This window comes from Mixophyes fleayi, unplaced genomic scaffold (genome assembly GCF_038048845.1).
Source record: "Mixophyes fleayi isolate aMixFle1 unplaced genomic scaffold, aMixFle1.hap1 Scaffold_1607, whole genome shotgun sequence".
Classification (NCBI taxonomy): Eukaryota; Metazoa; Chordata; class Amphibia; order Anura; family Limnodynastidae; genus Mixophyes; species Mixophyes fleayi.
Genome location: NW_027445994.1, coordinates 89090 through 107500, shown reverse-complemented (window position 1 = coordinate 107500; position 18411 = coordinate 89090). Strand labels below are relative to the sequence as shown.

Genomic DNA, 18411 nt, shown 5'->3' with positions numbered 1-18411 from the left:
GGAAAGATAAGTCAAAAAATGTAATAAGTAGTCTGGACAAAACCATGTTACAATGCAAGGGGTGCTAATTAGTTTTCTATTTTGCACCTAAGTTAAATACTGTCAGTTTTTTCATGTAGCACACAAATAATTGATAGCTTATTTGTACACTGAAATTTAAAGTTGATATTTGTGTGCTACATGAAAAAACACAGTATGTAACTTAGGTGCAAAATATAAAACGAATTTGCACCCCTTGCATTGTAACATGGTGTTGTCCAGAAGACTACTTACTCAATTTATTTACTTCTCTTTCCTTAATAAATCAGGCCCTGCTTCTTCATGTAGCACACAAATGCTTGATAGCTTTAGTTTTACAGTGACATTTAAAGATGATCTAGGACATGTCCTAACCCAACTATAAATCTGTCCCCACATTTACCTCCCCCTCCAATGCAACATGGTTTTGCCCAGGTGCAGAGTTACTCCTCCTTTATGCTTTGCTCTCCTTAATGACTCAGGCCCTATGTGTGAGTTGTCATTTCTAACCATGAAGTTCAAGAACTTTTAACATCATCCTTGAACTGATTACACTCCTTGATGCAGCTTTAAAGGGCATAGGGTGCTGGGAGTACAAATGAACAAATGCATCGTTTTGCCAGTTTTCAAGAAGGTTCATTGATCACAGGAATGGAAACTGTCTGACATGCATTCCACTGGGTAAAAAAGTTCTATCCCAAATTACCTGTAAGGAATAGTACCAGAAAGAGGGAGAGGGAAAAAGCCCTAATGGACAAGAGGAAAGCTGTTTTATATTTCTTAAAGCTAAAATCATCCTGTACTCTCCTGAGGGTTTTCTGCTTTTATTATTATCGTAGATTTGTAAGGGGCCACAGTGCTCCGTAGCACTGTACTGTAGGGAAAGCAGGACATATATAAAACAAGGAACATACAAGGCAGACAAAACAAATGCAAGCGTGAAAACAAAGAGTATGGGGGACCCTGCTCATTAGAGAGCTTACATTTAAGTGGAAGAGGGCACAGCTGAGAAAAGAGGAGAGAGTGGCTTAGATTAGAGATTGGGACAGCTGTGAGGTGTATCAGTGTGAATAGTATCATCAGGGATAATGAAAGCTTTAAAAAAAAAGATGGATTTTTAGAGAACATCTAAAAGTTTAGAAGGCTGTGGGAAAGCCTGATTGGGCTTGGTAGGGAATTACATAAGTGGGGAGCAGCACGGAAGAAGTCTTGTAGGCGGGAGTGAGAGGTGGTTACCAGAGACTATACAAGGCACAGGTCAGAGGTAGCTCTAAAAGGGCGGGAGGGAGAGTATTTTGATATGATATTTGAGATGTATGAAGGGGTTGTGTTGTTGAGGGCCTTGTAGGTAAGGGTGAGTAATTTGAATTGGATTTTGGAGGGCATGGAGCCAGTGTAGGGATGTGAAGCGTTGAGAGAGGAAGATCACTCCTACAGCAGCATTTAGGATGGATTGAAGTGTAGATATAATGGGTGTCGGGAATGCAAGATAGGAAGAAGAGAGAATGGATACAAGATTTGGTAGCATGTAGAGAAAGAAAAGGGAGTATTCTGGCAATGTTTTTAAGGGAGAATCGACAGGGCTGCGAGAGAGTCTGGATGTGAGGAATAAAGCAGATGGCGTCGTCGTGTGTGACACCAAGGCAGCAGGCTTGGAAGAATGTAGAAATTGTGGTGTTATTGATAGTAAGGTGGTGATTCTGGCAGGAGGGAAGATAATAAGCTCTGTTTTGGATATGTTGAGCTTTAGGTAGCATTGGGACATCCATGTGGAAATAGCAGACATTTGGTTGCAAGAGATATTACAGAAATGGAGAGGTCAGGGGAAGAGATATAGATTTGGGTGTCAGCGTACAGGTGGTACAGGAGGCTGAATGGTTGAGTTAGTGCCCCAAGAGAAGAGGTGTACAATGAAAAAAAGTAAATGGGCCAACAACAGAGTCTTGTGGGACCCTATAAGTAGGAGTGGAGGGGATGATGTGCCAGAGGTAGAAACACTAAAGGAGTGGTTCGATTGGTAGGAGGTGAACCAGGAAAGAACTGGGTCATGAAGGTCAATAGAGTGAAGGGTGTGTATTCTTCAATATCATGATGCCTGTAAATTTCTAAAATTATGAGCTCAATTAAAAAATGTTTAGTGTATGCCACAAAGCATACTTTTTGATTTTATTGACTAGCCTTTTGAATACGAGACAAATTTTATTTACTAATGCTTGTGAACTCTAAGGAAAAACCATACTGTAGATCATTTATAACCCTGCAATCTTCTATCTCTAAGGCCAAATGATGAAGAAACAGATAAAAATGGAGGTGTTACCCATAACAACCAATCAGATTTTACATAAATGGTAGCTAGAATCTGTCTGGTTGCTATGTGCAACACCTCCACTTTTCCTGCTTATAAGCTTTAGTAAATCTATTTCAAAGTCTTCCTGCTACAGAATCTCCTCCAGGTGGATGAGGCTCCTCCTTTGTTATCCCGATGGTAACTGCCATGACATATCCTTAATATGGACACTCTCTCACTTCAAATCCTATTCATCTAGAATATCTATCCAGTCTGTAAGCTCAGACTTATTGGGTCTATCCACATGAAAGTATCTTGAGCAATCAAAGTTCTGTATGTTTGTTTTTTGTTTTGGGGAATAAAAAAAAAGCTATAACCTTTTTATCGCATTATACCAGGCAGTGACCATACATGTTATTCCAGCCATGTGCCCCATTGAATTTACCAGCCCTGTGCCTGCCATCGAATATACCAACTTTGAGAAAGAGAAATAGAACGTTTAGGAATAAAGAAAAGAAAGATAAGCTGTGGTTCTTGCAGGGGAGGCTTCAAAGATCTGTACATGTTATGAAGTCTGATGCAGGTCATTATGTGTGCCAGCCCTCTCGCTGTATCTGACTCATCATTACTCTCAGCAGGACGGTGGGTGTTGGGGGGCAGCATGAGGCACCTCTAAATATAGGCAAGCCATCTGCAGCTGCCACCCCTTGACTAAGCCCTTCTCTCAATCTTGATACACATTAAACACTCGAACAACATAAATAAACATATGTTGCAATTATTGTTTGTTGCAGATATGTAGCTTTTTTCTATATTTATCGTTTTCATGAGTGCATGAAGTTTCAATGAGAACAGCCATCTTCTGGGTAAGTATCACATGGTCATGTTGTGCTCCAGAGAAGAGTTTGTAACATCAACAAACTTTAGGACATCTGCCAATTTCAAGCAATTGCTTGTGTTTTCCTTGAAATTATCACAAGAGATTCTGACAGCCTCTACTAATAGATAATTTGCATTGTGGCAAAGTAAAATAACAGTAAGTATAAGACTGAAAAGGAAGAGCACGCGTTTGGCAAGTGAGGCCGTTAAGCCAAATGTACTTAAACGCATAAATTTGTTCATGAGTCAATCACTTACCTATTAAGGGTTTAAGTCTTCTGATCTCTCCAGCCAATAGTAAACCTGGGGGAGGGGTCCTCCCAGGCCTATATATTCTTCCCCCAGTGGTTACTTGGTCTCTTTTGCTGCACAAATCCCTGGGACCTGTGACACTGAGAAAGAGCAGTATCGTCTACCTCACTTTCTTAATGCTAATTTGTCTTGACTTATGTCTTACCTTTCTCTATCCTCTGTGTTTTTTCCTTCTATTCTCTGGGCAGCTGGACATACCCCTATGTAATTGGACTGATGATATTTGTATTGTTTTTTCCTCCCTCCTGTCTGCCCCCTCCTTTATTCTTCTCCTGCATGCCCCTGCCTGATTATGCCCAGCTTTTTTCTTAGTTTTTCCCACCCGCCAAGCTTGGGATGGCTCCCTGTTACCCCAACCAATCAGTATTCATTCAATTAGGATTGTTGTAGCTACCACTACTGCTTTGGAAGGGACTTCCATTGAGGCTACAATGCAAGCACATTGTTAGGCTTAGGATGCTCACTTGGCACACTGTTATTCGAAGGGCACATAAGGAGTGTGACATCGCAGGCTCCTGATACACCATAGAGGTACAGGATTGTGGCCCTACATCCCTCCTCCAGCTGATCCAATTATATGTACGACAGCCTTCTGTACAGTGGGTAGCTAGCAGTCTGAAGGGGGCTGTCACAATTTTGTTATTTGGGCAGGGCCATTTTAACAACATTATCGGCCCCTGGGCAAAGCAGTGCACTTGGGCCCCTACCTACACAACCACACACAGGAATAAAAATGTAAATTATCAATAAAATTAAGTTTATATTTATTGGTACCTGCAACAAAAATCACTGTTTAAACATAAAAATTCATGCGGTACAGCTCTGCCTAGATACATGGGTGAATAGTTTTTTTTTCTATTGGGCCCTGCCTATGGAGCCCCTATGCTCGTGGGGCCCCCGGGCAACTGCCCCGCGTGCCTAGGGGAAAAAGATGGCCCTGTACATGGGAATACTTCATATTGCCAAAATTTTGATGTGGCGTAATTTCTGTGGTCCATTGCCGTTATTGGCTTGGACCCAAAAACACAATGGCACCCATTCAATTAGGTTTGGGGCGGCTATAGAGCGGCATACGATGGGTTTTTCCGTCACAGCGATCAAGAAATTAGGGTGATGGTAGCATAATGGTTCCTGGCCATTATTCAGGCCGCTTAAAGTGTATGCCCGACCCCTACTGGCCGTAACCCAAGTCTTTCCTGCTTGTCACTTTTAGTGAAGGCATGGAGGGATTTTATTCTTATGTTTTCCTCGTGCAAAGGTCTGATTAGATACATACAGGTTTTATAGTTTTGTTTTTTTAACCTACATATGGGTTAGAGCACCCCCCCCCCCCCCCCCCCCCCCCCCCCCCACTCCACCCCTACCCCCTCCTTTTCCCAGTGACTCTTTGCTGGTGTATGTTGTATGTTTGTCCATCCACACAACATATGACATGAAGGTATTTTATTTGCACGGACGACACAGATGTGGGTGGTTTGTCATTCATGTGTTGCTGGATGAACAGACACCATACAACCCAAGTGCGGTCTTCCTTTCTCCACCCTGTTCGAGATTCCTCGATTGGTTTACAAAGGGTGTGCTGGCTGTTGACTCAAGACCCTCCTGACAAACTTGTCATACATCTTCAAGGGCATGAATTGATTACAGTAGGTCCACCAATCATTGATTACAATCATGCTGGATTTTAAAGGGATCAAATTGGATGGATACATCCCTGGGATCTGCTGTCGGGGAATGCGTAGTGCATCCAGTTGGCCTCTTGTTACAGAGCTCCGGGGAGCAGTGCTGCAATTGCTTGACTCAGTGAACATGTCATTCAACAAGTACGATTGGTTTAACCTTCCAGGTATAGAAGGAATATTAGTGCCCATAGTGAGGTGTCTCCATGATACGAACTAGACAACGGGATCCCTTATTTGATGGGAGATGATTTTCACCTCACTGCAGATGGTTGTGAGAAACTTCTTGGATTTGTTGATCTCCATAAGGGGGGATCTGCATAACAAAAAAGGCACAATGGCCGACGGTTCTCCTTTGTTGGTCTAATGTTACCCCTAAGCTCTCCTGCAGGGCCAGCTTAGGGGTAACATTAGACCCCTAAGCTCTCCTTAAGAAAGTTAACCGTTCTGCTTGCATTATCGTCCGGTCTCTTGGGGCATTCATGGCCCACCCATTAATTACAGTGACTATGGTCCCGCTATATATCAAATCCCCTCCCGCCCTCCCTGCATTCATGTATATGTTAACCATACCTTTTCTTCCGGTTCCAGAAGAGGCACAGTTAGCAGGAAAGCATTTGCAGAGAGCAACTAATTCATATGGTGCTAACGCTGATTGGCCGCATGTCACTGACCCTTCGAAGCACCATGGCTCTTGGTCCCTTTGAGTGGGGGACCCCTTGACCTGTTTTGTGTAGGCACGTCATTCTGAGCCCAGAGGGGGAGTAGTCACTATGACGCTAGATTTACTGGTACCAGTGGTAGTGTCTGTGGCCGTACAATGTTTGGTTTTGCTATTAGTTGTTAGCTGACTCTCAATTTGTTTTCGCCATCACCATGTTACTTTAAATTAAATAAATTGTTACCTATTTTGTCTAAATTTATAGAGTTGTCTGTGTCTTTATTTACTAATGGTATTAGAGAAAAAGTATAAACATTAAGAGAGGTTTTGTGCAAGCAAGAAGAGGAATCAACAGTATGCAGTTTATGATGATATCAAGAATGGTGTATGTTTTAATAACTGTAAATTGCATGATTTTAATCAAGTTGTATGACAGGTTAATTTTAAAGGCACAGGTAGCACTGTTTTCCTATGCGTACTAGCCAGACACTTGCCTTAAGAACATGACCAAACAATTTAGCTTAAGACATCAAATTCATATATTCTTGAAAATTAAGCAGTCGTTGAGACCAGCTTCATCAATTTTTTATGCAACCATGCACAGGAAAGATAACATTCTTTTCAACATAGTATCCAACCTTTCAGGGGCAATGCTACCATACAAGCAAAGTAAACAGAGGCTTAGAGCTCTCCTTTGGTCCCAAAACAATTAAATCTTTCTCAGAAACACTGTGTATATCAGCACAGGTAGTCATCTGGTATGTCAATAACTCATCAATATATCATCCCTGTATTTATTCAAAAGGTTGTGTAAGAAGTAACTACAATCCCACTGTCATCAATAGTTATCTTACTTCTTTGTCAACCCTTTGGTCTGTTTCATAGAAGAGTCTGAAATGAACCAGTGGCTGACGTGGGAGACTGGAAAACCCATGATCTGGGAGGAAGGGAGTGGCAGGAGCAGCTGCATCAGCAATGAGGATTATTACCAATCCATAACATCTCTACACCCACCACACTCACATACTGAACTGCTCGCTATTTCTTTGAACAAGTTATCAACAAAAAAGTGAGGGAGGGTTTTATTTCAAGGTGAATATTTCTGCAGTATTTTTATTTACGTTGCTTTCTTATGAATAGACTTAAGATTAAACCCTGCATTTTTTTTTTTGCTACAAAATGCTGAAGATAAAACCATGTCTGACAAATTACATGTTTTCAACCAATCAAATATCCCCATAATCTGCTGTTTATCACAATACCATATAGAGGTTTATTTAAGGAAACATAGAAATTTATTTTGAAGTTTTTACTGTATTTTAAATAAGTGTTGTGTGGAAAATACAATCAATGGAGATAATATGCAAAGTGCACAATGTCTGCTCCGCAGTGCAGAACATTCTGAACCAGACGTGTGCATCGATTGGTGCAAGTGCCCCTAGATTATCACTGAGGCGCATAGGTTTACAGAGCAAGATGGAGCTGGAAGCAGAAGTTTGTACCTGCTGAGGAGAGTAGTTAGGTGGAGTGATGGGTGTTCCTATCTGTGCAGAAGGACACTAAACCATTTTTACTCTGCAAAAGGCATTTCCCGAGGGCTGACAGTAGGTGTGCACATTGCTGTTCACTTGGTGGATTATACAGATGCACAGGTAAAAGACCAAAACATTGGGCAAGCCCTTGATGGGTGTGGACACGTTAGTTCTGCTCTATGCCTCAGCACTCTGTTAATTTAGCTCAGGTCTCAGATACCATTAGTCAAATACACATAAAAAGTTTCTGACATGGACAAAAGGGCAAAAAAGGTGCCCTGGTTTCCTCATCAGATCATGCAGTGCTTGTGGTAGATCTGGATGTAGCCCTTGTAACGCCACAGCAATTCTTATGGTGTCTCAATGATACCTTCTGTAGTAATGCACAATCCAAGAGATCAAGCAGGGTATCATTAGCTTTTAGGACATAAATTGTTCTGCAGTAAACCTTCTTTTAATGGTATGTGACGCATAGAAAACAACCATCAGGGGTAGACTGGTTGTCATTTTTGATGGCCAAAACAAAGAAAATGACATAGCTAGAATACAATACCATATCATATCCTTTATACATACTATACAAACATACTAATAGATTAATTGGCTCCTATCAAATTGACCCGTATGTGTGATTTTTAGGGAATTTAGTCTGTAAGCTCCATTGGGGGCAGGGACTGATGTGGGTGAGTACTCTGTACAGCGCTGCAGAAATAGTGGTGCGCTATATATATATATATATATATATATATATATATATATATATATATATATATATATATATATATTGATGATAGATGGGATCATGCAAAAACCCTAAAAAAAGCTACCTACTGAAAACTCAAAGCTGTAAAAGGGCAGCTAAACCAAATGCTATCAGCTAAGGCAGCTGTAACTCTTCCATGGCTCAAACAAAAACATTATGATAGGCAACTCAGAGTTCAGCTCCCTCCACCAAGCTCTGGATGGATATCATCCTTTCAGGATTTAAAAACAAGTTTCACTTTGCCGAACCAATGCTTTTTACAGTGCTTTCAGCTAATAAATGTTTAACAGTCATACTGTAATGTCCGAATGTCACCAGTTATCTGTAGGTTTACACTACCTATCTTTCCCCATGTCACTTCCCACATATCCCCAACATTTCATCTCTGGAAAAACCAATGAGAAACACATGAAACTGCAAAGATGAGAACATACTCAAAGTCTAAGGGCTAGATTTACTAAGCTGCGGGTTTGAAAAAGTGGGGATGTTGCCTATAGCAACCAATCAGATTCTAGCTTTCATTTATTTAGTACCTTCTACAAAATGACAGCTAGAATCTGATTGGTTGCTATAGGCAACATCCCCACTTTTTCAAACCCGCAGCTTAGTAAAACTAGCCCTAAGTGTGTGTGCATTTTCTCTGCAAAAGGGCAGCCACTTTTTTAAATGTGACTTTACAATTCAAGTAATGAACTTAACTCAGTGAGCATGTCCTTAAATGTTCTAACAGTAAGGGCACTGTATGAAAAGCTGATCTGAGTCTTACTAGTCTCTGTCATCAATTATTTAATTCAGCACAGGAAACTGCTATAATAAGTCAAATGAGAAATTAGGGAGCTGAACATTTTGATTTGAGAGGAATCCTGTGTTTAACTACGCTGAGTAATATACAGGAAATGACCGGAATGTTTTTTACTTAATATAATATACTTAAATGCTTAAACTTATTTGGCCACTGTATCTGTTCCACTCTGCAGCAGGTTGCCATACTTGGAGGTAGGGAAGGCTTTTGGAGTAGATGCTTCTCTAACAGGTCAGATAGTGACTGACTGCTTAGTAGACTTGTTTTTCAGAAATGCACAGTATGGATTAGTTGAGTTATATACAGGGGCATGTACAGTCAGAGGCGAAACTATTGAGCGGTGGGCCCCAGTGCAGGGAAGGGGGGAGGAGGGAACCGGAGCCCCTGACCCTCTGCATCTGCCATTCAGTGGGCCACATTATTTCCATGGGCCCCAGCACCTGCTGCACCAATGGTAGTTCCACCACTGTGTCCAGTGATATAACAGCAACTGAAATTACTGCATTCAGCTTATGAACCTGTATCAGATCTCACCAAGGCACTGACTTAAATGGGAGGAGCTTCAGGTGTCTGTAGCATACTTACCAACTTTTGCAGCCAGCTGTCCGGGAGGGGGCTCCATCTTGGGGGCGTGGCCACGTGAATCACACCATTAGACCACGCCCATGTCAAACTTTGCCCATTTCAGCCTGTGGGTGGGGCCAGGATGACGCGTTTAGCACCGCCCCCACCCACTTCACAAACGAGGTGAGCTGGACCTGGGATGTTGTCCTGCTCTCCCGGGAGTCCAGGAGAACTCCCAAAAACAGTTGCCTACTCTCCCGGACATTCCAGGAGAGTAGGCAACTATGGTCTGTAGTAGAGGAAAGAGGTAATACTTTAAAAGCTGAATGTCTGGTTAAATATGCCCAATACAATTTATGGTCCATATCTGAAAATGCTAATTATGTGGTTCAGTGGGTCTACATGTTTTATATTAATAAAATGTGAATTGAAGTAAAAAAAATGTAACTAAGCCTTATGAAAATAAATATTTAAAATTGGAATTCATCTTATTTTTTTTTTCAAAATATTTTTTTTTTGTCTTGATCATATGCACTATTTATGCTATAACAATGCACAATCTGGCAGTTGAGCCCAATGGATACGTAATCATATGTTAGGAAATTTCGAAAAACATTTTCACTGCACCAATAATTCAGATGAACACATGTACATATTCCACATACTAATTTGTTTTTATTTTTGAAGGGGAGCAATGGCTATACATTTCTGTTTTGTTATAATTTACTGTACAACTCTCCCTCTTGTTTTTATGGTTGTCAGAACATCTATAATCAATTTATCTCTGGCCAATTTATATTTCCACAGTCCCATTTCAAAAATCCAGATCTTTGAGTTTACGAAGTTGTTATACTACAAATACAAACAGGGGCAGGTAATGATTTAGCTGTAATCCAAGTCAGTCTTCCAGACAGATTCGTTTAGGCTCCTTCTACCACATGGTCACTATCTGTTGATGAATTTACATCATACTTGCCAACTCTCCCGGAATGGCCGGGAGACTCCCGAAATTCGGGTAGCTCTCCCGGACTCCCAGGAGAGCAGGCAAGTATCCCGCATACTGCGACTTGCTCCTAAAAATGATGCGGTTCGCAGTGAATTGCATAATTTTGGCACCGCCTCCGCAACAAAAACGGCAGTTTTTTTGCGGGGGCGGGGCCGAAATGACGCAATTGACCGCGCCCTTCCCGTCCTCCAACCACGCCCCCTGCTCTGGATCTTTTCAAAGGTTGGCAAGTATGATTCACATACACTAAACATAGTAAAATATTTGTATATCTGTTAGCTTTGATTATAATCATCTTTTATTTGTTTCTCACTTAATTTCCTATCGCAATGAGCCGGGCTGTATGATCATAATCAGCAGCAGCTATTTAGCGCCACTAATTATCTAACTGGACTAAATGCATGATATTTACTAATACGCAAAACATATATCTATAATATGGATGATATGAATGGTTTGGGCCTCAGGCTTACAATTTCTGAATCCCCTTGTCCTCTACATTGCACATAATTGCATGTTTTATACAGTTTCATGAGTTTTAGGTTTATCAATAAATGTTTATAGAATTGTGATTAAAAATATATTTAGAAGGATTGGCAACAATGAACTAGTAAAATGCAAACCTCATCCAGAAATGAAATCCACGTTTACTACTCAACATATTGAGCACTGGCAGAGGTCCATGTCACAACACTGACCATAAGGAGTTAAGTGTGTCATGGTGTAAATGACCCAGCCAGAGTGCAGCTGTCAGTACAGCATGTGTGCTATGAGCATAAGCAGGGCATTGAGTGACTGGCTGCCTGCCTTCCCAAACGACCCTCCCCACCCTCCCCTGCACTATCTTACACTTGTGTTCATCAGACTATCCTCTCTTTGCCTCTCACTCTTTTCTTTGCCTGTCCTCGCTACAAATCCTGACATTGTGACTTTGCTCAACACGTTCCACTTCCCTCTTCTTTTTTTGTCTTTTTTTTTTTTACAGTTTTCTGACATTTACTGGAGTTCCTGGCAAGTTTGGAAATAGGTGTAAACTCCAGCTACACCACCTTTCTTACACAAAGAGCAGCATGGTAAGAACCTCAAAATATGATGTGTCACTAGCTGTTCTTATTCTTTAAATGTGCTTTATGGTCTCTATATCATTTTGTAATATCTCACATATTACTTGATACACTGTCTATGCTTTCTTTATATGTTAACAAGATTATTGCGTTTTTTTGGCTTTTCATTATTGGTGTTATTTAGAATGGGTTCAAAATGACGTGTTTTAATTTGGATCTCCAAAAATTGTTGAACGACCCAAAATTATGTTATCACCATTTATAGAAATGTTTAGTTAAGCCCCATTCACATAGCATTCAGTGTTCAAGGATGACGGAAAATGTTCCTGTGAGGTTGTAAGGAATAGATGGAGCACTATAGCTTACTTTGAAATGTTAAACATTTCAGTGACAGATTGCCTTCAGCTTCCTATAATTGCTGGCATATTTCTGCTAGCTGGTAACTTATAGAGGGTGGACCCTGTTTCATACCTTCATCAGTCACTTATAAAGGTTCACTGGAAATTTGTAGGGTCTAGTGTTATAAGCTTTCTTCTATCACTTTTAAGGTGAATATTAAAAGGTAACATTTTTCAAACAAATATTATTTGAAAATGTTTATTTCGTGACCACAGTGTAAAGACGCCAAATATATAATTATGTAAACTAATATCAAAATAATCAATGAGGTGACATACGTTACATCAGGGTTTTTTTCTCACAATGGCTATAGCATATGCAAGAACACCTTAAAAGGGCAAGTAATGGGGAATAATCCTTACCAGGGTTATTATTTCATGGGTTATATAAAGAGAGAGGTTCTAGAAACGTCTTCCTCTGTTTGGAGATTTATGTTATATTTATAATGAAGTTCATATGCATGCTGAATTATAAGCAAGCAAAATTCCTGAAATAACAGACTGTCACTAGCTAATATGTGTGCGCATGTTGTACGTTTGAATAATGTTAACATAGACCAGGACTGTTTCTAGGCCTTATTTGCAACATTGCTACTGATCAATCTACAAATAATAAAATAAGCAACATAAATAGAGAAATATAGAGACCTCTATTTCATCTGTAAACTTATAATACATGTTAGATGTCAGGTGGATATTTATGATATAAGTGTTAATTATAGATATTAATGAATTGAACACAAAGACCTTTGGAGCACACAGAAGAAGGTTAGATTGTACGATATAATTGGACGGGGACCACAGCCAGATCATCCATTAGGCTACCTAGGCTGCCGACTAGGGCCTAGCGGTTACTATATTACCCTATGGTTTTTATTTTACAAACAAATGGGGGGAGGAAGGGGCCTAACCAGTATGTTGTCTAGGGCTCCATGGGGTCTTCAGTTCTGGCAAGGACTGATGTGAATGACTACTTATCTTCTGTGCTGCGTAATAGGATTGGTGCTATATAAATAAGCAATAATAATCACGTTAAGATTATTGTCCATAGTTAAGGTTCTAGCCAATGTTAACACACAAAATCTGGCCTGTTTACTGGCCCTAAGCTCAAGGATTTCCTCATGACATCATTCATAAAATCATCAAATAACATAATTATTGATGTCACTGATAACACCACAAAGAAAGTTATGACATCACTGACATAACACAACATCTCCTCTGACATCAGTGATGACATCAGTAATAACCTTTCTCAAACAGATCACCCTAAGAAAATAATGTTCAGTAACAGAATATACCTACCACTTGTTATATGTCTAGAGACAGTCTAAAAATGAAAGCAAATTTGCTTGCTATAGTTTAATGCAGATTTTGCACTTTAAGCAATGTTAGTAAAAAAAACAACAAAAAACATGGCATACTTATTAATCTCAACAGAGTTGCAGAGGAGTTATACTACCGGCAGTAGACACAAATATTTTTTCAAAGAAAACATTATCTCTCCTTTATTGCTGTCATGTCCTGCCTTCCCCCAGGCCAGGTTTCGCTACAAAAAAGTAATTCATACAAATAAGGATAATATTTGTACTACTGGAAGATACATTTTAATTATGCCATTTCTTGGTATAGCTATTTTTAAAACCTAAACTACTTTATGCATATTATCACAGAGGCTCATAGCATGCATGCAGCCTAGTTTCTATGATAGATAGATTGCCATCATTCTCAGTGGCAGTAGGTTTTCTTATTTCCTTTTAAATAAAAAAAAAACCCCCAAACATCTAATAGCTAGTAAGGCTTTTGTACTTTTATTATTTATGTTCTTGCATGTTATCATAATCTTTGATTGCTGATATAATCATTGATGTCATAGTTAATGTGTTGAGTGGAGTACATTATTATTATTATCGTTTATTTATGAGTGGCCACAAAGTGTTGGCAGCGCCGTCCATAGAGCATGGGACAACAGTACAGGGTAACAGTACATGGCATAAAGGCAGTACAAAGTACAAAAAGTACAATATGTACAAAAATTACAAACTCAGCAGAGAGCAGGTGCACAGGCAAAGAGGTAACAGTGACTACCACTGCACAGATAGAGTGGGAAGGGAAGAAGGGAGGTGGGGAGTGGAGAGAGGAGGCTGAACCTGTGCCCACTAGTATGGGTGCCACTAACAGAGATCCAAAGATGGAGATACAAAGGCAAGGGAGAAGAGGAGAGACAGCGCAGTAGTCGAGTGACGAAAAGGAGAAAAGAGGAGGAAGAGGGGGGAGGGGAGCTGGGGGGGAAGGTAAACAGGAGGAAGAGAAGATGAGGATAGAGGGCCCTGCTCAAGGGAGCTTACAATCTAAGGGTGAGAGGGAGATTGACAGGAGGCACATAGAGGGAAGATATAGTGGGGGGACAAAAACTCTAAGGGAATAGATGAACGCGAGTAGGAAGGAGCGGAGGAAGAGTGAGGGGGAGGTAAAGTCTGGCAAGTGTAGAAGGATAGTGAAGAAGGTTAGAGGAGGGCAGGGTTAGATGGAGGAAGGATAGGCTAATCTGAACAGATGGGTTTTGAGGGAGCATTTGAAGTTAAGCTGGCTGGGGGAAAGCCTGATAGAAAGGAGGAGATCATTCCAGAGAATGGGGACAGCAAGGGAGAAATCTTGAATGCGGGAGTGAGAAGTGGTGACCAGATTGGAGGTGAGGCTGTGGTCGTTGGAAGACCGTAGAAGGCGAGGAGGAGTATGAGTGGAGATGAGGTTGGAGACATAAGGAGCAGTGGAGTTAGAGAGGGCTTTGTAGGTGAGGGGGAGGAGCTTGAAGAGGATTCTGAAGCAGCTGGGAAGCCAGTGTAGAGCTTGACAGAGAGGGGAGTCAGATGGGGATCGGCGGGAGAGGAAGATAAGTCGGGCTGCAGTGTTCAGTACGTACTGAAGCGGAGCGAGTCGGGTGCGGGGGAGGCCAGTAAGGAGGAGGTTGCCGTAATCCAGGCGGTAGTGAGTGGATGAGAGTTTTGGTGGCATCAGTGAGAAGGGTCTGATCTGGGCTATATTGCGGCGATGGCAGGACTGGGCAAGTAATGATGAGTAATGTAATAATGTTAAAAATGTTCTGTTTTGCCATCATTGCTAACTTTAACAATAAGATGTTTCATACTGTTAGAATGTAAATAAGTCTGAGTGAATAAATGAAATCTTATACATTGGGCTACTTAACTTTTTTTTTCTTTTTCCAATGTTTGATGTAATATAGAGGGCCGGGTATGGTGTAGAACCCTGGAGGGGTCATTCAATACCATCTCCTTAGCGCTGCACAGTGCGGAAAACATACATAAAACAGGGACATAAAAAGTAAACAAAATAAATGCTGACATGAATACAAAGGGTATGGAGGACCTTGCTCATGATAGAGCTTACAATATAATTAATATAAATAAGATCATAGTTCTCCCCTATCACCAATGTACTGCCAACTGTAAAACATAAGGTTAGTAACAGTCCCTGAGTCGTTATGTGCCCATTTAAAAGCACAAGGCCACAAGCTCAGTGTTATGATACAGGTCACAAGCATCCAAGGTTACATCTAGCACTGTTTTTATTTTGCATTGTTGATTACAGTATTTCTCATACTACACAGTATGTTTCTGCAGACAAAGAAAAACAGCATTTGCACCATCTGCATCACAACAAACTTTGTCCAGGTGCCAATTTCCACCACTTAGTTGGATTTGCTCCTAACTCTAAGTGACAGCCAAAGTGTGCTGATTCAATTCCTTGTTTTAGGCCCCAAATTCATGGATTGACACCTAATATTTGACACAAAATATGGTCATGAGATTAACTAAAATCATAACTGATTGTAATTTTGTAGTGTTAGAATACTGGTAAGATCATATTTGCCCACTCTCTCGGAATGTCCGGAAGACTCCAGAATTCCGAGTAGATATCCCGGATTCCGGGGAGAGCAGGCCATTCTCCAGCATCTTGCCCACTTCACTAGGAATTGTGCAGGATGGGAGTCTCCATGGTGATCATTTTGGCCCCGCCACGCAGTCAAAATTTGTTGTGAGGGTGGGGCCAAAATGCAATTCTTTGCTCCCTGCCCCCTCCGTTGTCGCACTTCACTTCCTCTCCGGGATCTCCTGGAGGGAAAGAGTAAAAAGTATGAGTAAGATTAAAGGGTGTGGAGAGGGTGCATTTTTAGAGGAGCTTCTTGCTGTGTGTAGGGACATGTGGCCAGGGGCGGGCTGGCCATTGGGGCAGCGGCCCCCCGGGCCGCTCGGTCAGACCGCTATTAGGGCCAGGGGGTAGGCCGGCCGGCCGCCCCCCCGGATGCAAAATACACCACTTTCCCCCGCGACCGCATCAGATGACATCGGATGCGGCCGCGTCAGCAATGATGCGGCCGCATCCCTTTTCATGTGATGCGGCCGCCTGTGTGCCCCCCGGCCATCCCTCTCCCAGCCCGCGCCTGCATGTGGCCATATCATCTCCGCAAAAGGACTTAAATCTGCAACAGCAAAAAGAATGTTTAAAGTTGTTTAGCCCAAATTTTAAAGTATAATTCATTCATTCACAAGGTAACAATTTGTAAATGTATATTATACCAGTGGTAATCACTTGATCTTAATAGGCTTCTTGTAAGTTAGTAACCTACAATGCTACTAACAGGGTGCAGATTAGCTGGGCCAGCCTTGGGCAGTGGCTGGTTATAATAGGGAGCAGATGGGACAACTGCCTGGGCCTTGGTGGGGGACACAAGTAACCCTTGCACTGGGTACCAAATTGGTGGGTGGCCCGAACTACCAACAAGGAAGGTTCACTTTGGCAATTAGTCAACTGCTCTTAGAATTTTGCTTTGTTACCTAGGTGCTCGTAGGAAAAAAAGTAAAGCTTTTACCAGATTGTTTGATGAGTGTTCTCAAAGTTTCCGTACCACATAATGTACTATGTATGTACTTAATGAGCGCTCCCATAGAACTCAACTGTATTGCGCCAAGTGCTAATGCCCAAGTATGCCACAAAGCTAACTGAAAGCTTGTCAGAAAATGCGTGTGTATGGGTACATTCCTTCACGTTATTTTTTTTATCAGTGTTAAAGTGCAATTACCATGCATTAAGATTGTGCATTGAACGAGTAATATGAATGGCCATATATGAGCCATAATGGTTACATTATAAATCAGCAGTGCAAATGTCATTGCTAATGAATTGATTTATGTAGCAGTAGTCTCACTATGTTTTATATACACAATAAATTGTAGTAGGAGAAACTCCTTATGTGTGATATAAACATTGAAGGACATATAAATCAATACATTGAAATGAGTCATTTGTGCTCCATCTACTTTTTTGGTTATCGACATTATCATTATGTAGTTAACACTGTTTTTTCCCCCAGTTGATTGTACAGTATACGATGTCTGTGACAAGATGTTTCATACTGCCACAATGAATTAGCAAATGGGTACAGTGTGAGTAAATTAATGTAATGTTAATGTAAATTGGGACAAGTAACTTATTCTTCCAATGTTTGATTGTAACACTTTTGTTTCCAGTTTAAAAATATATTTTTATGGATTACATACAGATAATATTGCACTTGTTTGAATATTAGTTTCCTATGTGACACTGGCATACTTCAGGTGATGCACACACAAACACCTTCTTGGTTTTTTTTACTTTGCTTTTATTGTCAGGATGGTCAAGTAAATTGACAGCATAGAGTTCCACACTCTTTCTTGTGACCCTAACGCTAGATAGACAAAGACCAGCTCCGTAGCCACCAGCCACTATCTGGCATTGGTCAGCACTGTGCAATGAAACAGACAGGTTAGTTTACACTCCTCCCACAGCCCTAAATTGATGGACAGATGACACTCCCACCTTGCCTTTAACAAGGAGTTTGTTGCAGGTGCTCTGTTTTAATTGCAGACACACCCTGTCAGGCTGCTGCTTGCAGTGGAAATAATGTGTTTTTAAACCACTTCAAAGCTTGTAAGCTAAATAAGACTCTTTACTATTATTTTGTCACACATATGTCCACCACCTGTATCTCTTTAACTAAGGTGAACTACTGTACAAATGTGTAACTCTGTTTGCAGCCTTTCTCTGCCAGCTAAACACCTGTTTCTTCTAAAAGAAAAACACCGCCCATTATCACATCAAATAAAAAGGTGTAGTGGGAGTGAACTATATAGACGTGCCAATTACCCATAGCCGCTCTCTTCCAACGATATACCGATATGCTAAAGCGTTTAATCCTTATTTTTGCATTTTAATAAACACACCTAGGTTGAACCACATTTAAAAACATTAAGCACCAAGATAAATGTTAACTATTAAAGTTCATTAATTAACTTCACATACCATCCACATTATATAATTGAATGTCTTATTTTTAACATTATATTATATTTGACGTTTAACCTATGACACCTAGTCAGGAGAAAAGA

At 40.8% G+C, this 18411-nt stretch overlaps 1 protein-coding gene across 1 annotated transcript in view; it reads left to right on the top strand.

The window, feature by feature from the left end:
• Positions 1–11337: 11337 nt before the first annotated feature.
• Positions 11338–18411, top strand: part of LOC142115250 (cofilin-2) — a 30328-nt gene continuing 23254 nt past the window's right edge. The window contains exon 1 of the mRNA XM_075194116.1: positions 11338–11576. Within this exon, the coding sequence (XP_075050217.1) occupies positions 11574–11576 (3 nt within the window). The 5' untranslated portion in view covers positions 11338–11573. The remainder of the gene's footprint in view (positions 11577–18411) is intronic.